Source organism: Polypterus senegalus, chromosome 7, assembly GCF_016835505.1.
Source record: "Polypterus senegalus isolate Bchr_013 chromosome 7, ASM1683550v1, whole genome shotgun sequence".
Classification (NCBI taxonomy): domain Eukaryota; kingdom Metazoa; phylum Chordata; class Cladistia; order Polypteriformes; family Polypteridae; genus Polypterus; species Polypterus senegalus.
The window spans coordinates 114,551,722-114,577,042 of NC_053160.1; the positions used below are offsets into that span (position 1 = coordinate 114,551,722).

Sequence of the window (25,321 nt, forward strand, 5' to 3'; positions counted from 1 at the left end):
TGCTCAAAACTAATGACTAAAGTATTCATGCAATTCTTATAAACTGCTCAAAAAAATTAAAAGAACATTTTGAAAACACATCAGATCTCAATGGGAAAAAAATCATGCTGGATATACACTCACCTAAAGGATTATTAGGAACACCTGTTCAATTTCTCATTAATGCAATTATCTAATCAACCAATCACATGGCAGTTGCTTCAATGCATTTAGGGGTGTGGTCCTGGTCAAGACAATCTCCTGAACTCCTAACTGAATGTCAGAATGGGAAAGAAAGGTGATTTAAGCAATTTTGAGCGTGGCATGGTTATTGGTGCCAGATGGGCCGGTCTGAGTATTTCACAATCTGCTCAGTTACTGGGATTTTCACGCACAACCATTTCTAGGGTTTACAAAGAATGGTGTGAAAAGGGAAAAACATCCAGTATGTGGCAGTCCTGTGGGCGAAAATGCCTTGTTGATGCTAGAGGTCAGAGGAGAATGGGCCGACTGATTCAAGCTGATAGAAGAGCAACTTTGACTGAAATAACCACTCGTTACAACCGAGGTATGCAGCAAAGCATTTGTGAAGCCACAACACGCACAACCTTGAGGTGGATGGGCTACAACAGCAGAAGACCCCACCGGGTACCACTCTATCTATCTATCTCATCTCCACTACAAATAGGAAAAAGAGGCTACAATTTTCACGAGCTCACCAAAATTGGACAGTTGAAGACTGGAAAAATGTTGCCTGGTCTGATGAGTCTCGATTTCTGTTGAGACATTCAAATGGTACAGGCAGAATTTGGCGTAAACAGAATGAGAACATGGATCCATCATGCCTTGTTACCACTGTGCAGGCTGGTGGTGGTGGTGTAATGGTGTGGGGGATGTTTTCTTGGCACACTTTAGGCCCCTTAGTGCCAATTGGGCATTGTTTAAATGCCACAAGCTACCTGAGCATTGTTTCTGACCATGCCCATTCCTTCATGACCACCATGTACCCATCCTCTGATGGCTACTTCCAGCAGGATAATGCACCATGTCACAAAGCTTGAATCATTTCAAATTGGTTTCTTGAACATGAAAATGAGTTCACTGTACTAAAATGGCCCCCACAGTCACCAGATCTCAACCCAATAGAGCATCTTTAGGATGTGGTGGAACGGGAGCTTCATGCCCTGGATGTGCATCCCACAAATCTCCATCAACTGCAAGATGCTATCCTTTCAATATGGGCCAACATTTCTAAAGAATGCTTTCAGCACCTTGTAGAGGGCTGAATTCAAAGACCGAAAATCAAAGTGAAAAAATGATGTGGCAGGCTAGTCCATTTCACTAAAATTTCATTGCAGCAACTCAAAATCATACTCAGTAGTTTGTATGGCCCCCACGTGCTTGTATACATGCCTGACAACTTAGGGGGATGCTCCTAATGAGACAATGGATGGTGTCCTGGGGGGATCTCCTCCCAGATCTGGACCAGTCTGAGGTGCAACCTGGCGGTGTTGGATGGCCTGAAACAGTGTCCCAGAGGTGTTCTATTGGATTTAGGTCAGTCAAGCGTGGGGACCAGTCAATGGTATCAATTGCTTCATCCTCCAGGAACTGTCTGCATACTCTTGCCATATGAGGCCGGGCATTGTTGTGCACCAGGAGGAACCCAGGACCCACTGCACCAGCACAGGGTCTGACAATGGGTCCAAAGATTTCATCCTGATACCGAATTTTGATACCTAATCTGGTCACTATACTGTAGCAGACCTCTCTGTGCATCTCTCCGTGTTTTGTACCTACTTTTTGTTTTTAAATCGTGTAAAATTGTTTTCTTAGGTTTTCTTTTACTAGTTTGCAAGTAGTTATTTCTATAAAATGCTTTATAACATTTATGAAAGTTTCTTACTTTTGATCGTTATCGCCTTTGGAATCCAACGGGACACTAATGCACTACCTGCGCAGGAATTCCCAGGTGTGTGGCCGACGCGGTTCATTTACAGCCGGGATGCACCGCTATCAAGGAGACCAGCTACCAGTTACTCCCCATGTATTACTAATATGCCAGATGAATTTAAATCTTTGAAACCCAGAAAGAGAGGAAAAAGGTGGACTATGAATACGTCTGAGACAGAGAAGTTTTAACTCTTTTAGGGTGGATGTCGACTTTTGTCGACAGGAGGGGTTGAGGGCGCATGTCGACTCAAAGTCGACATCCAGGGATAGAGGGCGATAATTAGCTGTTAATGGCGACAAATCTCACTGTCACGTCACAGGCATTCCCTCTGTGCTTGGAGGAATGCTAGACTCGTTAACTCGGCAACTAATCCTAGCGTGTGTGTGAGTTGCGAAATGTAAACAATGGCAAGATGGCATCGACATGAAGTGAGTGCGAAGTGAGTACAGAAAAGAAAACACTCGGAAGACAATGTTTTGCGTATTATCGCGGAGTCGGACTCCGATTTTTCCGAAACTGATTTTATTGACATTGATCAGGAGTTCGGGCAAGAGAGTGAGAAGCCGGCATAATCTGATCAAACACCAGCGGATCTGCTGCCAGTTGAGCGCCTTCGCACAGCCGATGCATCTACAGCAAGGTTTGCGTGGGATAAATACACAGACATTGATCCATTGAGAGCCGATCTGGCTGCTGGACTTCACAAGACGGCATGGTTTGCTGTTGGACACGACAGATCACCAGCTGCTGTACTTCAGGCTGCTCTCTCCTGATGCTGCTTTTCAGCTACCGTCAGATGAGATAAAGAGGTAGGCAGAGAAATTTTTTTGAATCGCGGGCTGCTTTGCATCGCATTCTCATTTTTCAAAGTGTAAACCCACAACAAAAGACGAGATGAAGCGTGCTGTGGTATTACAAATAGAGATGGGACAGAACTGGTGATATAACTTCAGGGAGCATTGGTCCAAACGTGCTTTGTCCCCTGATGGATTTGGACAGGTTATGCAGCATGGTGATAGGTACGTGCTGCTGCAAAGTTTTATTCACTCCTGTAATAAACAGAAGCAAATCCCATGGGGTGAGCCAGGCTATAATGCCATGCATAAAGTTTCAGAAGATGAAAAGAGGTGACAATACGGTTTTCATGCGGATAGAAAGCTTGGTGGCAGTGGAATGGCACAATGGCAAAAGGGTGACTTGTCTCTCTACAGTACACACTAACAATATATGTGAGAGTGTAGCAACAGACAATTGAAAAGTAGGCACCAAAGCAACACGTATTGTAAGCAGTGCATTGTGGCAATGACCAAAATTGGCTGCTTTGAGCGAGATCAGACTTTGCTGTGTAAAATGTATGTGATATGTATGTGAAATCTTAGAGTATGCAGGCTCATACAACATACAAGACAGTATAATTTCTCAAAAGTGAATATTTTTTGTTGATTTGATGTGTTAAACAATTGCTTCGTGTTCTTTTGTAAAAAATGTTAGTTTTTGGAAAAATATTCAGCCCTGGGAGAGAACAAACAAAAAAAAAAAAAATTAGCCCTAAAAGAGTTAAAACACCTTTGCCTACAATTATGACCAATGCACACTCCTTGCGAAATAAACTGGACGAGCTGAGAACATCTGCGCGATACCTCCACAAGTACCGTGAAAGCTGTATGATGTGCTTTATGGAGACCTGGTTTAAGAATACAGACTTGGATACAGCAGTCGAAGTAGGTGGATTTGTTTGTGTACAGGAAGACAGAAATCCAGCTTCTGGTAAGCAGACAGGCGATGGGATCTGCCTTTACATTAACAAAAAGGTGGTGCAGGAATTTTACTGAAAAAAGATCGCATCTGCACGCCAAATATTGAACTACTCGCTGTCCGACTTTGCCCATACTATCTACCACAGCAGTTTAAACAATTATTTGTGACAGTCATTTACATTCCGCCGCATGCTGATGTGGGAGCTGCAGCTGAATCGATTCTTGAAACTGCAAATGAACTAGAAACCAAATCACCTGGTTCTTTCAAACTTGTGATGGGTGATTTTAAATTTATGCAATCTGGAGTCAGTATTACCAAATTACCATCAGTATGTGAATATTCACACTAGAGGGGACAAAAGTCTGGACAAGTGCTATGGAAACATCTCTGGTGCCTACATATCGCATCACAAAGCAGTCCTGGGTGCGTCTGACTACATCGTTATTCATTTACTTCCGAAGTACAAACAGAAACTGAAACAAGAAAAACCAGGCATATGAAAAACACAAAACTGGTGCAAGGACAGTGTAGAGGAACTGCAGGAATGCTTCTCCAGTACAAATTGGGATGTGTCAATATCCTCACAGTCACTGAATCATTTTCTTTAATAAATAAATGACCAAGTATAATATTTTTGTCTCATTTGTTTAACTGGTTTCTCTTTATCTACTTTTAAGACTTGAGTGAAAATCTGATTATGTTTTAGTTTATATTTATGCACAAATATAGAAATTTCTAAAGGTTTCACAAACTTTTAAGCACAACTGTACATTAAATGTACACCTTTCTTGATCAGCATGGTTCATATGTGAGAGCACTAGTTTTGGATTTTTCTTCAGCGTTCAGTACCATACAGCCTAATATACTGATTAGGAAATTGGACAGTATGAATGTAAACCCATTTATTACACTATGGATTTAGAAATTTCTTTTAAATCATTCACAGACAGTTAAAGTACAAGACACTTTTTCAATAGTCATTCAAACACAGGAAGTCCGCAGAGTTGTGTATTATCACCATTACCGTTTACTCCATAAACAAATGACCCAAGACAAGAACAATGACCACTGCTCCATTATCAAGTATGCTGATGACACCATGCTCATAGGACACATACTGTATCCGGGGAGGATGAAAGCCACTATCTAAACCAAGTGGACTGTATGGTAAACTGGTGCAATAAAAACTCTCTCACTCTGAATGTAAAAAAAGACCAAAGAAATGATACTTGATTTTAAGAGACAGAAATCTGTATGTTCACCCATTGTAGTTCTGGGAGAGGAGGTAGAAATAGTGACTGAATATAAATACTTAGGAATTAGCCTAGATAACCATCTCAACTGGAATACAAATACAAAAAAAAAATTCTCTAAATGCAACCAGCGCTTATTTCTCCTCCATAAACTCAAACTATTTAAAGTAGACAAGGACCTCATGTTGTCCTTTTATCGCAGTATGATCCAGTCTGTGATCACTTCCAGTTTCACTGCCTGGTTTAATAGTCTGACAAACCAAAACTTAAAAAAGCTCCAGCAGATTACTAAGTATGCAGCTAAAGTTATTGGGGCTGATGTAGATGATTTGACTAGTGTGTCAGAGGGCAATGTTAAAGAAACTGGAAATCATCTCAACTGATGACAGACATCCATTACATGTAGAACTAAACTTTAGTAAATCAGGAAGAATAGTAGTTTTGAAAACCCACACAAATCGCTCCAGAAACTCCTTTTAAGAAATATCGGAGATAATGATTAAGGTTTTGATATTTATCATGTAACCCTTTTTTTTCTCTTTTTGGTGTAAATATGTATTATCTAACTGCCTTACCTTAACCTTTCTTGTTTCTATTTGTCTGTTTTATTTCATTCTGTCTGTTATTAGATGCAACTGATAAGGCAAATTTAATGTTTTCTTGTGTAAACATGACTAAATAAAGAAACCTTAAACCTTAATAGCAGTCAAGGTGCCGTTGTCTAGCCTGTAGAGGTCTGTGCAGCCCTCCACGGATATGCCTCCCCACGCCATCACTGACCCATCATCAAACCGGTAATGCTGAACAATGCAACAGGCAGCATAAAATTTTTCACAGCTTCTCCAGAATATTTCATGTCTGTCACATGTGGTCAGGGTGAACCTGCTCTCATCTGTGAAAGACATAGGGTGCCAGTGGTAGACCTGCTAATTCTGGTATTTTATGGCAAATGCCAATCGAGTGCCATGGTGCCAGGCAGCGAGCACAGGGCTCACTAGAGGACGCTGGGCCCTCAGGCCACCCTCATGAAGTTGGTTTCTGATTGTATGGTCAGAAACATTCCCTCCAGTGGGCTGCTGGAGGTCATTTTGTAGGGCTCTGCCAGTGCTCATCCTGCCCCAAAGGAGCAGATACCAGTCCTGCTGATGGGTTATGGACCTTCTACTGCCCTGTCCAGCTCTCCTAGAGTAACTGCCCGTCTCCTGGAACTACCTGTTCTCCATGCCCTTGAGACTGTGCTGGGAGATGCAACAAACCTTCTGGCAGTGGCACATATTGATGTGCCATCCTAGACAGATACATGTTTGTGGACGTAATTTCGGTCAATGCAGTGATTTATCTATATATATATAATTCACTAAGACCATGGCAAGCAAGACGCACAATTGCTAAGGAAGGAAAAGGTGGTAATGAAGGTAAAGAAAGCGATTAAGGGATCTTAGCTAGCGGGCTGACGCGGCACATGATGATGTCATCAGGCTGAGTCAGCACCAGCTTGCTTTGGCGTGTATTATTACAGCAGTTCACAACACGTCCAGCTTTGAACCGAGTGCTCAACTACTGTCATTATTAATTTGAGAAACAGCGATCACAATCGAAACGAAGGAGGAAATTGTGCGGAAATGCGAGATCGGTCACGAACGCCACTCTCCTTAATATGTACAGCATGTCGAAATCCACCATCTCGACAATTATACAAAGAAAAGATTTGCATAAGGAGGCTCCTTCTAAACAATAACCACCTTCCGTTTCATTCTCCTCCTCCTCCCTTCCTGCAGCCCAAAGATGTCAAATTAAATGGTGAGTACAGTATGAAATTATTGTTTCTGGTAGGCTAGGCACTTTTTAACTTTTTGGTTAGTAAATTAGAAAAATTATTGGTTTTGGTAAATTATGCGCATTATACAACCCTTTTTTATTATGAAAAGGTTAAGTAAGTGTTGGTGTGGGAGGTTCGGAGCCCATAATGGGTATTTCCATTATTTCTTATGGGAAAAATAGTCTTGAGATACAACCAGCCCTCGCGAACAAATGGAGTTCGTAGGTCAAGGGTCCACTGTATATTATAATATATCTCCTTATCTCACTCACGTGTGTGCGTGTGTGTGTGTGTGTGTCTGTGTGTCTCTCATTCTCTCGGGCAATCGTCACCTATTCTCCATCTGCATGTCCGCGATTATTTTTGGATACACATATACATATACATACAGACACACACACTATAAATGATTTTTTTTAGTTGTTAACAGAAGTAACTTGAGCTGACTCAAAACCAGTTTGAGTCAACTACAGTACTATTAATGACAGCAAAAAAAAAAAATTTATAAATTTATGAGCACAGAAGGATTCGTTTTACAGGTTGCTGTACCATGACCCTACAAAATTTTGTATTCAATGTGTTCAAATGTGTTCAGTTCCATTGACGATTTTCCCTATTTAATATTGAAGGGTTCATCAAAGTAGCATGAAAATTGTTTTATATTTAACTCAAAACAACACATTAAGTGAACATGAAGTTTATTGATTTATTACACTCATTCATTTAAAAAAAAAGGATATATGGCTGAGTGAAAACAATAAAGGAACACATGACAAGAAAAGCTAAACCTTTTACTCTGTAAACCTCAGAAACAGAATTGGTTATTTTCAAACAAGAAGGTGAGATGTAAAATTGCATTTTCAGAAACAAAGAAAACAGCTAAATTAAAACTAACTTGAAAAGGAAAATAAAAACTTAAACATTTAATAGCAAAACTCATTTCCTTTTGAATTGTAAATGTGATTTGTCAATGGTGCAAAAACAGTAAATACAGAAATGCATTAGTAATTTATGCACTTACACTTATTACATGTAATAAATGTCTTTCAAAGTATTGCTTCAATGACAGTTTACCTTCAAGAATTTGGAGAAGATTTTTCTCTGAAATTTGCTCTAGTTGATCCATGCAAAGTTTTTTGATTTCATCATATGAACAGTTCTGAAAATTGAGAGAGAGAGAAACTATGTAACTATTTAGTACTTCATGCAAACAGATAATATATGAAAAATGCAATTTGGAAGTGGAAAATCCAGTATGCATTGCATATGTGAACATTCCACTGAAAAACTACCATACTATTAAAGTATTTTAAGAAATATAAGTACTATATATGTATAACACACCAATCAGCCAAAACACTAAAACCACTTACAGGTGATGTGAATAACACTGATTAATTTTTTTACAATGGCACCCATCAAGAGGTAGGATATATTAGGTAGCAAAAGTGCTCTAGAGTAGGCCAACCAGTGAAGTGGCAACAGGGTCATGGGTATCCAAGGCTCACTGATGCATGTAGGTAGTGAAGGCTAGCCCATCTGGTCCAATCCCAGAGAAAAACAACTGTATCGCAAATTGCTGAAATACTTAATATGGGCCAGGAGAAAAAGGTGTCAGAACAAACAGCGCATCACAGCTTGCAATGGGGCTGTGCAGTTGCACACCAGTCAGTTTGCCCATGCTGACCCCTGTCCACCTGCAAAATTAGCTACACAATTGGCATGCGAGAGTCAGAACTGGACTACGGAGCAATAGAAGAATATGGCCTAGTCTGATGAATCACATCTTCTTTTAGATCAGGTAGATGGCTGGGTGTGTGTGCACCTTTTATCTGTAGAAGAGATGGCAGCAGGATGCACTATGTAAAGAAGGCAAACCAGTGGAGGCATGGTTATGCTCTGGGCAAGGGTAAAAAAAAAACAAAAAAAAACACAATGCTTAAATCTAGTAAATAGATATTTTAATAAAAAAATGTTGCAGTTTTTAACTATTTTTAATTATTAATTGTACTACAAGTGATGGGCGAGTAGTACATCAGTAGAACAGGATACTGGTACAAACATTCTTGTATCATTTCTACCGCGGTTAGCACATCAAGAAGTCACCTTTGTTACATATCCTTATGATATAGCATCTGCCGATACAACTGTAGAAATGAAAGTCCACATGGCCTTCAACTTGCTATAGCTAAATTTGAATGTTCCCATGCAGTTAAAAAGGTATATCTATACTAATAAAAGGCAAAGCCCTCACTCACTCACTCACTGACTCATCACTAATTCTTCAACTTCCCGTGTAGGTAGAAGGCTAAAATTTGGCAAGCATATTCCTTACAGCTTACTTACAAAAGTTGGGCAGGTTTCATTTCGAAATTCTATGCCTAATGGTCATAACTGGAAGGTATTTTTCTCCATTAACTGTAATGGAGTTGAGCTGGAAAGACGTGGGGGCAGAGTTTCGTGTGACATCATCACGCCTCCCACTTAATCACGTGAACTGACTGTCAACGCAGTACGTAGAAAACCAGGAAGACCTCCAAAAAGCGCTTAAGAAAACATGCATTATATAATTGAGAAGGCAGAAACAATAAGAAGCGAGCGAGTGACATATACTACCATATTCATGAGTGCTGCTATCTCGGAAAGAAAGCAAGGTGTAAACCTAAACTTTAAGTTCATAGACAGGCTACCGCTGGCGTTTCACATGCCCACAGGTAATGCGGAATACAAGTTTAATGAGAGGACGGCAGGATATAAACGAGAGTTTTGATCACTTTGTAACTAAGTTAAAATTGTAGGTGAAAGGGTGTGCTTATGCAAATTCCGAGAGACTGTGTTTGTGGAGGATTGACAGTTAAGGCGGGTTGGGGAGTCACGTCATCATCTCCCCTCCCATTTACTTCATTTCGCTCTGAGCTGAGCTCCGCGGCTAACGCCGTCTTCCGAAGCAACTTCGTCACACTGCCACCAAATACTCACAGAAAAATCCACAAGTTAATACACACGCTGTCTCTAGAGTTTCTCCACACTGAATCCTCCAGGAACTACTTACAAAAGGTTACATTAACAATCGTGTTACGTTATTTTTAAAATCTTTCCTTTTCTTAGCACAAGCACAGCTGAGAAGCTTCGATACATGTGCTCCATAACGCGTTAAAAAATAATGCATTTAATCACACTTTGCATTACAAGCAAAGGGAGCTTTGTCAGTGCATGATTTCCTGGTACACCGATTACATTGATCAAGCGCATCCCGATTCATTTTACCCTCGCACCACCTTAGTTTGAGAAGAAGTATGACAAAATATGAGGTTAACACAGAAAAACAGATCACCAATTCAAGCTTTATGAATAATCGATTCGCCATCAATAATTGTTTTGGTAAAGCCATACTCAGTGTAATCCTTCTTCCATTTTATAATTTTTCCGCCACTAGCCATGATTAAATGAACGGTAAAAAAGTAAGAGCAAAGCGAGGGTGACTTATTTAGACAGGAATATATATGACAGCAACACTCATGACAATGTCAATCATGTTACGTTATTATTAAAATGTTTCCTTTTCTTTTTCATTACTTCTTTAACACACTACTTCTCGCGCGTAGGCGGGTATTTTGCTATATATATAATATATGAATGACCTCCAAAGAGCGCGGAGACTTTTGATATCATTACGTGTGTACAAAAGGGGTCTCCTGCCCAGCAAAAGTCGAGCAGCCAGCGCGCGCGCATAGCTGTGCCGGCCTTTGAGACGCTGACTGCGCTTCTGCCTTAAGTCAAAGTGAGCACTTTTAATTTTTTTCTTCCTCCCCCTGCGCTATAGCCCAGACAAGTGCAAACACGGGACCCCTTTTCTACACCACGGCAAAATAATATTAAGGCGATTCACACTTTCTTTTGCACGTATACGATTATGAGGTCCTAAGCTCGGATTATGAAGACACGCACACGAGTGGAGGACTGACAGTGCCATCACAGCCGATTAATGGCGGGCGTCTCACCAGTCTACAAAAGACCCACCGCGACTGTCCCCAAAAGGCGATCATAACGTCAGCAAACACATCTCTCTATACTATATAAAAGAAAAAGGCAACTTTCCTTTCTTTACACCTTTTTCCTTTTATCCCAAACCAAAGCCTTTCTCTCTTAACACTGCAGAGGACACAAAAATAATTTTCTTTAATTGCCGGTAAGGCACATTACCAGAGGCACAAATTTCAACGTTCACATAGAAAATGTAATTTCTATACCACAGCCGTCGTGTAGCGCCCTTCAAAAGGGATCTACTACCGAGAGATGATCCATATACATTTTAGCTGCTGTTAGTTACTTACCTGTTGTGTTACACAGTCTTTAAAATGTAGTTTACCCGCAACCACTCCAGTAGTGCTCAATTTACCTGTACTTCTTAAAAGCGTTAATGTTTTACTGTTTAATAACTTATAGACTATATTTTATTATTTTTCCCTTGCACTCAGTGACCAAAGCTATACACACACATATAGACACATACAAACATACACACAAGTGTATATATGTATATATATATATATATATATATATATATATATATATATATATATATATATATATATATATACTGCTCAAAAGAATTAAAGGAACACTTTTTAATCAGTGTATAGCATAAAGTCAATGAAACTTATGGGATATTAATCTGGTCAGTTAAGTAGCAGAGGGGGTTGTTAATCAGTTTCAGCTGCTGTGGTGTTAATGAAATTAACAACAGATGCACTAGAGGGGCAACAATGAGATGACCCCCAAAACAGGAATGGTTTAACAGGTGGAGGCCACTGACATTTTCCCTCCTCATCTTTTCTGACTGTTTCTTCACTAGTTTTGCATTTGGCTACAGTCAGTGTCACTACTGGTAGCATGAGGCGATACCTGGACCCTACAGAGGTTGCACAGGTAGTCCAACTTCTCCAGGATGGCACATCAATACGTGTCATTGCCAGAAGGTTTGCTGTGTCTCCCTGCACAGTCTCAAGGGCATGGAGGAGATTCTAGGAGACAAGCAGTTACTCTAGGAGAGCTGGAGAGGGCCATAGAAGGTCCATAACCCATCAGCAGGACCAGTATCTGCTCCTTTGGGCAAGGAGGAACAGGATGAGCACTGCCAGAGCCCTACAAAATGACCTCCAGCAGGCCACTGGTGTGAATGTCTTTGACCAAACAACCAGAAAGACTTCATGAGGGTGACCCAAGGGCCCCATGTCCTCTAATGGGCCCTGAGCTCACTGCCCAGCAGCATGCAGCTCGATTAGCATTCGCCATAGAATACCAGAATTGGCAGATGCACCACTGGTGCCCTGTGCTTTTTACAGATGAGAGCAGGTTCACCCTGAGCATGTGACAGAAGTGAAAGGGTCTGGAGAAGCCGTGGAGAACATTATGCTGCCTGTAACATCATTCAGCATGAGCAGTTTGGTGGTGGGTTAATGATTGTCTGGGGAGGCATATCCATGGAGGGTCACACAGACCGCTACAGGCTTGACAAAGGCCCCTTGGCTGCCATTAGGCATCAGGATGAAATCCTTGGACCCATTGTCAGACCCTATGCTGGTACAGTGGCTCCTGGTGCACGACAATTCCTGGCCTCATGTGGTGAGAGTATGCAGGCAGTTCCTGGAGGATGAAGGAATTGATACCACTGACTGGCCACCACACTTTCCTGACCTAAATCCAATAGAACACCTCTGGGACATTATGTTTTGGTCCATCCAATGCCACCAGGTTGCACCTCAGACTGTCCAGGAGCTCAGTGATGCCCTGGTCCAGATCTGGGAGGAGATCCCCCACAACACCATCTATCATCTCATTAGAAGCATGCACCGATGTTGTCAGGCATGTATACAAGAACACAGGGGCCATACAAAGTGCTGTGTACAATTTTGAGTTGCTGCAATTAAATTTTGGCAAAATGGACTAGCCTGCCACATCATTTTTTCACTCTGATTTTTGGGGCGTCTTTGAATTCAGGGCTCTGTAGGTTGATCATTTTCATTTCCATCAAACGATGTGGCATCCTTTCGTTCCTAACACATTACCCAGTCTATATCAGTATAGATATCCAGGAGGATTTCTTTTTCCCATTGAGATCTGATGTGTTTTCAAAGTGTTCCTTTAATTTTTTTGAGCAGTTTATATGTATGTATGTATGTACGTATGTATGTACGTATGTATGTGTATGTGTGTGTGTGTGTGTTTGTGTATATATATGACAGCAGCAATCCAAGCTGTGAGAAAACAGTAAAAAGGAGGCGTGTCAGACGTCGTGGTACATTTTCTGATGCAGCTAGACGAAAATAACTTAGTGACGCTGCCACCAAATACACAAAACAATTACTTTGACAATCATGTTACATTATTTTTAAAATTTTCCTTTTCTTTTTCGTACCTTCTTTAACACACTACTTCTCCGCTGCAAAGCGCGGGTATTCTGCTAGTACCTTATATGTCTTAAAACAGATAGTATGTTTGTTTCAGCAATCATATCATACATATACATAACATACATACATACATACATACATACATACATACATACGTGTGTGTGTGTGTGTTTTCTCTCTAGCAGTAATACTGGTTTGTATTTCCGTAAAATACCTGTAATTTTCTCTGACAGTAATACAATGGAACCTCGGTTCACGACCATAATTCTTTCCAAAACTCTGGTCGTAAACCGATTTGGTCATGAACCGAAGTAATTTCCCCCATAGGATTGTATGTAAATACAATTAATCCATTCCAGACTGTACGAACTGTATGTAAATATATATATATTTTAAGTTTTTAAGCACAAATATAGTTAATCATACCATAGAATGCACAGCGTGATAACTAAATGTAAAAACATTGAGTAACACTAAGAAAACCTTAAACAACAAAGAAAAGTAACACTGCAAGAGTTTGCGCTATAGCGCTACGAACCACTCGCTAAAAACACTTTTTTTTAAAAATGAGTTTTAAGCACAGGGAAAAAAATGAACATTTGAAAAAACTGTAATTTAATAAACAACCAAGAAAAGTAACATTGCAACAATGCACGTGTGCACCTGTGCGTGTCTCTCTCTCTCTATCTGCACAGGGAAAGACTGAACACGTGTGGCCCCGCGCATGCACACTTCACCAGAAGACACACACACGGACACCTGGATGCACACAGGGGTTTTATTAAAGAGGAGAGATAGATAGATATCTATATATCTATATCTCTATATATCTCTCTCTCTCTCTATATATATATATATATATATATATATATATATATATATATATATATATATATATATATATATATATATATATATATATATATATATATATATATATATATATATATATATATATATATATTAATTAGAGAGAGAGAGAGAGAGAGAGAGAGAGAGAGAGAGATATACACTGCTCAAAAAAATTAAAGGAACACTTTTTTAATGAGAGTATTGCATCAAGTCAATGAAACTTCTGGGCTATTGATCTGGTCAGTTAAGTAGCAGAGGGAGTTGTTAATCAGTTTCAGCTGCTTTGGTGTTAATGAAATGAACAACAGGAGCACTAGAGGGGCAACAATGAGACGACCCCCAAAACAGGAATGGTTTAACAGGTAGAGGCCACTGACATTTTTCCTCCTCATCTTTTTCCGACTATTTTTTCACTAGTTTTGCATTTGGCTACAGTCAGTGTCACTACTGTAGCAGGAAGTGATACCTGGACCCTACAGAGGTTGCACAGGTAGTCCAACTTCTCCAGGATGGCACATCAATACGTGCCATTGCCAGAAGGTTTGCTGTGTCTCTCAGCACACTCTCAAGGGCATGGAGGAGATTCCAGGAGACGGGCAGTTACTCTAGGAGAGCTAGACAGGGCCGTAGACGGTCCTTAACCCATCAGCAGGACCGGTATCTGCTCCTTTGGGCAAGGAGAAACAGGATGAGCACTGCCAGAGCCCTACAGAATGACCTCCAGCAGGCCACTGGTGTCAATTTCTCTGACCAAACAATCAGAAACAGACTTCATGAGGATGGCCTGAGGGCCCAACATCCTCTAGTGAACCCTGTGCTCACTGCCTGATACCGTGGAGCTCGATTGGCATTTGCCATAGAATACCAGAAATGGCAGGTCCACTGGTGCCCTGTGCTTTTCACAAATGAGAGCAGGTTCACCCTGAGCACATTTGACAGACATGAAAGGGTCTGGAGAAGCCATGTAGAACATTATGCTGCCTGTAACATCATTCAGCATGACCGGTTTGGTGGTGGGTTAGTGATGGTCTGGGGAGGCATATCCATGGAGGGATGCACATACCCCTACAGGCTAGACAAAGGCACCTTGACTGCCATTAGGTATTGGGATGAAATCCTTGGAGCCATTGTCAGACCCTATGCTGGTGCAGTGGGTCCTGGGTTTCTCCTAGTGCACGACAATGCCCAGCCTCATGTGGCGAGAGTATGCAGGCAGTTCCTGGAGGAGGAAGGAATTGATACCATTGACTGGTCCCCACACTCACCTGACCTCAATCCAATAGAAAACCTCTGGACATTATGTTTTGGTCTATCCGATGCTGCCAGGTAACAACAACAACAACATTTATTTATATAGCACATTTTCATACAAACAGTAGCTCAAAGTGCTTTACATATTCAAGAATAGACAAAAATTAAAGACACAATTATAAGACAAAATAAAACAACATTAATTAACATCGAATAGGAGTAAGGTTCAATGGCCAGGGGGAACAGAAAAAACAAAAAAACTCCAGACGGCTGGAGAAAAAAATAATAGCACCTCGGACTGTCCAGGAGCTCAGTGATGCTCTGGTCCAGATCTAAGAGGAGATCCCCCAGGACACTATCCGTTGTCTCATTAGGTTCATGCCCTAAAACATTGTCAAACATGCATACAAACATGTGGGGGTCATTACTGCAATGAAATTTTGGCAAAATGGACCAGCCTGCCCCCTCATTTTTTCACTTTGATTCACAGGGTGTCTTTGAATCCAGCCCTCTGTGGGTTGATCATTTTCATTTCCATTAAATGATGTGGCTTCCTTTCATTCCTAACACATTACCATGCCAGTCCATATCAGTAGAGATAGCCAGCAGGATTTGTGTTTTCAAAGTGTTCCTTTAATTTTTTTGAGCAGTATATATATATATATATATATATACATATACATATACACATATATACACACATACATATATATATATATATATATATATATATATATATACATACATACATACATACATACATACATACATACATACATACATACATACACACGCATATTGCAGAAAATGCATGCAATAACAATAATTGTGAACTGCTGAATAAGATAGCAGAAGAACTCTGGGTATTTTTGTTAAATTCTGTATTTTACATTGTTATTATAGCAATTCAACCTATGAAGTAAGGGGCAACTGAGTCCCTGTTTTTGGGGCAAAGCTGTGCATGTTGAAAGGGCTTAAAAGGAGGCATAATGAACAGCACGACAAGATGGAGAATCTGACCCAGACCTGAAAAGAAAAGAACGCAGCCTGTGCAGTCTGAAGATTCACAAGGACAGTGATGACCCTAGCAGAGTAAGAGTGACATCATCCGAGAGTTACAGTGGAGTTGATCAGGGTTCTTTCTTAAGGGGACAATACACCATCAGCTGTTTAATAGTCCTTGAAAGGATTGTGTCAGTTCTTCTTTTGTCGCACCTCAAGATGCTGCTTTATACTTCATAAGATGTATGACATGATGAAAGAATATTACTGTACTTGTTTTCTCATGAAAACTAAATATCTATTGATTTTTGAAGGTGTTTGTTCAAACTAGTGAGGTTATCACACTATTGACACACTTAGTTCCAAACCAATGACAGTTATTCTGTGCTGCCAACAGAAAATGCATTTGTTATGTGATTTAATATCTGTTTGCAGATACTTTCCACAGTCTATGGTAATAATAATAATAAGGTATTCTTGCATTAACCTTTAAGCAAACTAAGCACATGCATAGGAAAGTGACCAAAAAAACTATGTATAAATAAAGTAGGAAAATGAAAGATGTTTTGTTTGGTACAAATAAGGATATATTTATATTTTGTATATTTACATTTAAGCAGTGTTTAACTGCCAATATCAATTAATTGAATCATACTGTGATGGAAACTGGAGCGCCAGCAAGCCCCAAACATACAGAGTCCCAGGTTCAAATAAAGGATGGTTTTAAATTCTATAATTCCTTAGTTAAGTACAAAGTATAAAGCACAGGTTCTCTCTTCCACAATTCACTTCACAATACCTCTCCTTTCACCACCACATTACCCATCTCCAGTTGAATGTTGCCTACCTTCCTCTCAGCTCTGACTCATCTGGATAAGAGTGTGGTCCCTTTTATTATGGACCATGGAGTACTTCCGGTGCCAGGGTTGCTGCCTGTTGGAAGCACTTCTGGGTCATAAGGAAGTCCAACATAACAGGGACCACATCTCCCTGCATCGCCCATTTATGGCAACCATGGACCCCAGAAGGGCTGTTCTGCCAGACTACATCACCCAGCATGCCCTACTGGTTTCTTACTGGGTAATAATATCTGGAGCTGCTGCCATCTAGCATCCTGGGGGAATAAAGAGTCCCCAGCGACATTTTCCTCTTCTGGTGGGCTGTCCATCTCTTCCGGGTATGGAACCTCTCTCCCCTGGCCAGGAAGCATGTCTGTATGCTAGGAGCATCCCATCAAGTTAAGGTAATACATATTTTGTGTCAGACAAATAATGAAAACTACTTTTGTTTAAATTAAGCTTTGCTTGAGATAAGTACATGACAGACTAAATTAAACAATATGACAGCTTATAATTAAGCATTTTATTTTCTTTTACGTCATATGTACTATAGATAAATATTTTCTGTACATATTTTAAAAAGTATGTATTTTAAGGTTATTTCATTTACTTTAGTATTTTTATGGTCACTAAACATTCATCTTAAAGAATTATAATTTTCTCAAAAAATTAACAGGTAGCATCTGTGGTCTATAGTTTAAATGATAAAAATACCAAACTTAAACACATTAATACAGAACACAAGGCTTCTATGCATCTGGTTATGTGAGAGCATAGTGTAAAATTTTTTTTAAAAGGGTAATAAAAAACAAAAAGAATCTGCCAAATAAGTAACATAAAATTAGTGACAGGTATCAGCCCTGAAAAACCTGATCAGAAGATCCCTACGATAAATTACATATAACTAATTTTCACTCGTTTTTGGCAAACCTGAACTGACACAATGAACTAAGCCTGCACAATATCAGAGTGCTGAAACTGTATTAAAAATACATATAAGGCAAAATAAAAGACGACAGGTATCTGAAGTTGTTCATAAATGTAGTAACATTTTTGACTGGCCATTAATACGTTTTTCATTTACCACACCTGCCACCCCTTGGTGTCCTGTATTCTAACTCAGTTTGTTTTAGAGTGGATATTTCACAAAAAGACAATAAAGATATTTTCAGACATTCTATATTCAAATGAAATTGTTTTTGTTTGCACAATGAAAAATCTATTTTAGAATACAGTGGACAGAGGAAAGGGTCGGGGGAAAAAAGAAAAAAGTGTATACAGTATACAGTATATTTGTTTAAATGTACTGCATTTCAGGGTTTATATTTTAACATTCCATTTTGTGTTTATGTTGCATGCTATTTAGTCATACTGTAATTAAACTTTTTGAATAACAAGTAGAAGGCTTAATTAAGTGGAAATGTGGATAAGAATAAATTCACTAGTTTCAGTCCAACCTAACACATCACAATTTACCTCAGAAAGTTCAGTCTGGCTTCCGCACTAGTCACAGTACAGAAACTGCACTAACCCGAAGGAAATTCTACTGTAATTATGTTGCTATATTTAAATACGTGTTTGGCACCATTAACGATTCTATTCTATTACAGAGGGTAGAAAATTACGTTGGACTCTCAGGTGCTGGTGTTGTCTTTTTTTTAGTTCATATTTATCAAATCGTTTTCAGTATGTACATGTGTTGACAGTAGTCTATCATAATATTCAAAATTTAAATACTCATTTACACTCATATACAGGTGAAAACAATCTATACTTTCTTTTAGACTTGGGGTGTTCAACTCCGGTCCTGGTGGGCCATAGTGGCTGCAGTTTTTCCATTCTAACCATCTTCTTAATTAGTGCGCTGTTTTTGCTGCTGATTAACTTGTTTTGCCTTAGTTTTAACTGAAATGACTCATACCCCTTAGTTGTTTCTTTTTCCTTAATGAGCAGCCAAACAATAATGAGACACAAAACAAGCCGCCACATGATCATCTAACCTGAAAATAAAGAAGGGTGAAGGTCTTGATCATGTTGGCATGCTCACATCACCAAAACATCTTGACGGTGGTTTAGGAAAGACAGAAAATAAACAGTCTGCTGTGGCAGAATGAAAGCAGCAATAAGTCATAATATTTAATAATGGCTTTAATTAACAGCAACAATTGGATTCTCATTAAGAAGCTGTAGTGAAATTGGCTAGAGATGTTCCCATTTAGCTCATCGTCTATTGACTCACTTCACATCTCATTTCTGTTTGGCTACCATTTAATGAAGAAATTAATCAATAGAGAGGACTGAATCCTTAAATACAGGGTTATTAAAATGAAGGGAAAGGGAGTTAATTAGCAGTAAAATCTGCTTGCTGATTAGGAAAAGGGTTAGAATGAAAACCTGTCGCCACTGTGGTACACCAGGACTGGACTTGGACACTCCTGTTTTAGACCAAATGACAGTTCTCCAATAGCATCCTTAATTAATTTTATCAGGGAGTTAAACAAGTGGATGGATGACAAATATTTGTTTCCGAATACAAAACAGTAATGTTATTTAATGGGGGAGTGATGAAGACTACAACAATATTCTGTTATTTTTTTATGTCAAATGATGTAAACAATTTTACTGGATATCCAGGCAACTTTGGCATTACCTTTGAAACCAGCATATCTTTTAAAACACACATTATAAAACTACCTAAAAAAAAGTTTTGGAAAATTAGGATGGGTTCTAAACATAGAGGATTCCATTTATTTCTAGTAGGACTAACTAATGTGTTTAAACGATACACAGCTTTCAGTTCATTCAAAATACTGCTATAAGTATATAATTACAAGAAATAGAAAGTACAACCACATAACTGTTCTAAAGGCTTTACACTGGCTTTAACTTAAGTTTAAGGCTTACTTCAAATTCATCCTTACATATAATGCCTTTAATGGCCAAGGCTCAGTTTACCAATCTGAGTCTGTCATTAATTGCAAACCAGAGTGTGGATTGAGATCTCAAGACACAGGACTACTACAATTACAAGGATCTTTATGTAAAAGATGCTCCTTCAGTCTCAGCTTTTAAATTCAGGCTGAAGACTCACTACTGTATTTTTGAATACAATAATTATAGCTGGTTAGCTATGGATATTCCATCTCTATTGATAAGTCATTTACATAAAAACACAAGTAAATCAATAATTATGAACCATATTTTTAAATGTTGATTACTGTAACTTGATAGAATAAAATCAGATAATATTTTTCTGAATCCAGAAAAAATGGCAAAATCTTTCTTCTATACCATGTGTCCACATCTGCTCTTAGAATTAATAATACACGATTGCTGTTTACCAGCTGTGGATTGACACTTTACATTGATTTAAAGAATGTCATTACACATAAGTCAGTCATTACTCAACCCGCTATATCCTAACACAGGGTCACGGGGGTCTGCTGGATCCAATCCCAGCCAGCACAGGGTGCAAGGCAGAAACAAATCCCTGGGAAGGGCGCCAGCCCACTGCAGACAAATAAGGTCAAATCAAAATTTGCCATCAACATATTTTACATACAGTAAAATATATAGTGAAATGCTTAGTTGCTCCACTTCTATGACTCTGCCTTGAAGAAAAATATAAATGGTCAAATGTTTCCATTTTGTACATTAAATGTTTATATATTAAACTTTAATTAGCTGTTATTTGTAAATGTAATAACCATTACTAACCCTCCTCTACTCTGTTTCCGCAATTGTATTGACTTGTGAAATAATTACAGCACTCATTGAGGAGCACTATATAAAAACTGAATAGAACTCTCTTAAACCACTTTATTCCCTTTCAGGCTGCTAGAACTATCCCAGCTGCACTGCACAGAAGGCAAGAATCAGCCAAAGATAAGACATAGGATACGTTTTTAGTTAGGTATGCATATACCCATAATAACTTATACAAGGTCAGTGCCACACAAACAGTGCCCAGGTATATTTATATAAACATATATATGCTAACAATTAGTAATTATAAAACAAAAAATTTAAAAAGATATTGAAGGGAAAAACTTCTCTTAATAAACCCATGATTAGGATAAAAATACAGTATGATCAAAGAAGCAATACCTTTAAAGGCAGCTTTATCCAAGTTAAAATAAAGAGCAGCCGAAAGAAGAAGATTAGCTTTTTGCTTTTCAACTCAAAATGGTAGTCATTTAACCAAATACTCCTAAATCAGGTTTTGACAGGAAATGAAGAAACAAAGAAAGCATCCGAGAAAACTTCTTGACAGAATGTCTGCATACCATCAAATGTGGTCAAAAATGAAAAAAAGCAGGAGCAAATATGTCACCCTTTTTGTAATGAAATATATCATAAGCATTTCACTATAAGTAAGAGTAAATAAACAAATAATGCAAACAAAATTTTGTTTGCATTTTGAACTGATTATCAAGAAATCATGTCACAGAGTGGGTATGTGGGGCACCAAAGAAAAATGACATGGTTTTCTTCTATTTTTAACAAGACAATCCATCAACAAATAAAGTAAAAAAAGGCAATTACCTTTAATTCATCAGGAAGCATTTTTTGAAGTGTTTTTTCTCCTATAACTCTGAAGCACTGTTCCAGCATCTCTTTCCTGTCAGTGATATAGGCACTAATAGGTCTGAAAGGCACACTTAAGTTTAATCCTCCTTCCTCAATATCACTTGGCTCTTCTACACCTTCATTCTCACGATCACTTTTCACATCCTGGTAAAAAAAAATAAATTAAACAATTACACATCTATGAGTATCTACACTTGTGTAAAATTTTCTTCTCTTTAACTCGAGTCTTTTTGACTATTACATTTTTATATTATAAAACTGTGTACAATAAAGTATATTTTGATTATTATTGCAAAGCTAACAAGGTTACACAATACATAGCAAACATCAATCTACTTATACTATATAGTAAAGCAATAAGGTCTGTTTGTTCAGACCCTCAGAACAAAATGATCGGTCAGTTTGGCTTTGATGTGATTAGTCAGTTTGGCATTTTTTGACACGAAGAATGAGAAAATGCAATGTGAAACAGAGAAGGAGGAGAAAAGGAGCACGCCAAGAGATTGCTCGCCTTCAAAGACAGAAAGTGTAAAACCAGACAAGTGGCGAGAAAGGATCCTTAACAATTAGAGTACATGCTCAGCAAAGGGAGTGCCAGAGAAGACAGGTTCAGACACATATGAAAACACAGGAATGGAGCTGAAGGTAAAAGTAGGACAAAAGATTGCAAATACACCGCTTAAAAAAATTAAGGGAACACTTAATCATGACAGTCTAACACCAAGTCAATTAAGCTTCAGGAATATCAATTAGTCCAGTTAGGATGCCTAAGTAATTGTGAATTAACTTCACCTGCTTTGGCGCAAATGAATGTGACAACAGGTGCACCGGAGAGGCAACATTAAGACAACCCCCAAAAGGGAATGGTTTTCCATGCGGTGGCCACAGACAATTGCTCTCTCCTTATCCTTCCTGACTGATTCTTCTCCAGTTTTGTGTTTTGCTAATGTCCTTGTCATTACTGGTAGCATGACCAGCTGCAAATCGTTATTTGAAACAGGGCAAGACATTAAATGGCAGCATGACACTGTTAATGTGCAATCAGAGAGACAGATGAGAAAACCCAGGAGAAACATGAAACAACAACATAACTAGCTGCAAACTAGTTAAATTTGGTATTGATCTTGTTCCACTGTTCACGGCAACATGAATTAGACCTATGCATCGTCTCCAATTAATATTGTACCATGTAGTCTGGTCTTGATTTGCAGCTGACCCTCTGATATTTCCACATTGTTGGCTTTATGCCCCAAGATTCCACTTTATTAGACAGACCTAAACTATAGCATGCACCCTTTCGAATAATTCACCAAAACATTATGAAATGATTTGAGAAAAGGCTATACAGGGCATTACAAATGCGCCACAAACAGACCATTGCATAAGAATTCACGGACTTATGGGCTACATCGAATTTACATACACAAGTTGTTCCAAAAATGAGTGCACATACACTTTAAATGATAATGAATAAAATGTTTAAGATACATCTAAGTTTTATAATTCATTCTAATCACTAAGCTTATGTGCTGGGAACGCTAAATTTGTGCACAATATTCTTGTACGTATCCGTAATCACTTCTTCTCACTTAAAAATTAATATTCGCAGTAGACGACTCTGCAGATTCATTTCTGTACGCCTTCATTTTAAATTGTGTGCAAATGATACTAGTCTCGTGATTTCTAAAAAATGCATTTTTATATTTAACATAAGACAATTTTCCCTATTGGACTTGCCTTCAACCTACAATAATGCAATATGCACGAGCTAAACAGGTGAAGAAATTCGCCGCAATGCATTTCAATTCTCAGTGTAAACGGCACTATATTAAATATTAACTGATGACGCCAATTTCAACAATCTGAAATAGTATATTAATTTCAGGCGAAATTGGCTGCATATCCAACTAAAATGATTCAAGTGAGAATTCACGGAACGCTATGAATTTTACTGTATGCCGACATCTGTTGCGAAAGATTTTTTTATGCTGTTAAAATTATCCATTTTCCAATTTTCCATTTATTCATATTAAATCTGCAAGTATAAAAATAAAAAGATGACATAACAACGCCAAAATGACATTTAAGGATGATAACATGGTTGTCCATATTGTTTGCAATACATTCCAACAAATTATTTTCTGCAGTATTTCTGAAATATTTATTTTGTACCTTTAGTCTGGATTCTGTGCTTCGCCTCTTTCTATCTAGATGCCGTCCATCGGAGTGAGAATGTTTTCGTTTTTTCTCTTTTGACGACTTTTTACCTGTCATTATATCACGATCTGCTTATATATATCGACAGCATTTAAGTAATCACGCTACGTTCACAATAACGTCCAATCACAGAGCAGTGGTTTATAGAATGCCGTCAGATAAGGTAAAACGCAAGGACCAAAAATATAAACAGACTTTTCCGAACAACGAGCATACGATTAATGTCGCACTATTTTAACATCAGGCATTATACATGTATAACTGGGTAATTTTTTTGTTGTCCATCCTATAGAAACATACTTCCGGTGTGGACGTGTGGTTAAGTTTACCCTATGACTGGATGTAACGTCAAATGTTGATTTAATACGGGCCAATTAGAACTTCCTGTCTCGATCTCGCGCTGTTTTAAGTCATAGTACGGGAGCTCGCATGGTGCAAAGGGAGTGAACAAAATGAAACTCATAGAATATATCGTGTCAATTGGTATCGATGTGTACTTTGATTCAATCTTTATACATGACTCGCATTTTCTGAGTGGAAAGTCTGAAAATATTGATTTACACTAAAAGTTTAAAAGTTAATAACGGTAAGTGGATAGCAGAACACAGACGTACTAGGTACATTATTTTTAATTGTTGATTATTGTAACTTGATATATTTTGCCATTTTTTTCTGGATTCAGAAAAATATCCGATTTTTTTCTTTCTTCCATACCAAGTGTCCACATCTGCGCTTAGAAATAATAATACACGATTGCTGTTTACCAGCTGTGGATTGATACTTTACATTGATTTAAAGAACTTCATTACACATAAAAGTCAGTCAGTCATTACTCAACCCGCTATATCCTAACACAGGGTCACGGGGGTCCGCTGGAGCCATTCCCAGCCAGCACAGGGCGCAAGGCAGGAACAAATCCCAGGGCAGGGCGCCTGCCCACCGCAGACAAATAAAAGTCAAATCAAAATTTATTATAAACACATTTTACATACAGTAAAATATATTGTACATTAAATGTTTCATTGTTAACTTTAATTAGCTGTTATTTGTAAATGTAATTAATAAATAAGCATGTGAATTAAACTGAGTATTCATGATGACCGATAACAAAAAGGAAAAGCAGAAACATTCCCTTTTATTAGCATTAAGGTTGGGCAGAGCCAGCAGTAACTAGAATTAGCAACAATAATGTATAGAAATGAAGAATGTAGAATATTTGATAAGTTGTTTTAGAGCTGTACAAAGCATATTAGTTGCCTGGTGAAGGGACTTCGCATAAGTCATTCACAGATACATTCACTAAGCAAAGGTCACTCATTTTGCCACCACGCTGTCCAAATGATAGTGCAATTGATTTAATTATCAGGAGCACTTCTACCAAAGGAAAACATTTA

At 38.5% G+C, this 25,321-nt stretch overlaps 1 protein-coding gene across 2 annotated transcripts in view; it reads right to left on the reverse strand.

The window, feature by feature from the left end:
* Positions 1 to 24,199, reverse strand: part of LOC120532788 (caspase activity and apoptosis inhibitor 1) — a 91,672-nt gene extending 67,473 nt beyond the window's left edge. For both annotated transcript variants that reach the window (XR_005634368.1, XM_039759168.1), the window contains exons 1-3: positions 23,883 to 24,199; positions 21,666 to 21,854; positions 7,838 to 7,922 (exon numbers count right to left, since the gene is read on the reverse strand). Coding sequence is in view for 1 of the 2 variants with exons in the window: in XM_039759168.1 (XP_039615102.1) it covers positions 7,838 to 7,922; positions 21,666 to 21,854; positions 23,883 to 23,984 (376 nt within the window). In the remaining variant the exon portion in view is untranslated. The remainder of the gene's footprint in view (positions 1 to 7,837; positions 7,923 to 21,665; positions 21,855 to 23,882) is intronic.
* Between the last annotated feature and the right edge of the window lie 1,122 nt (positions 24,200 to 25,321).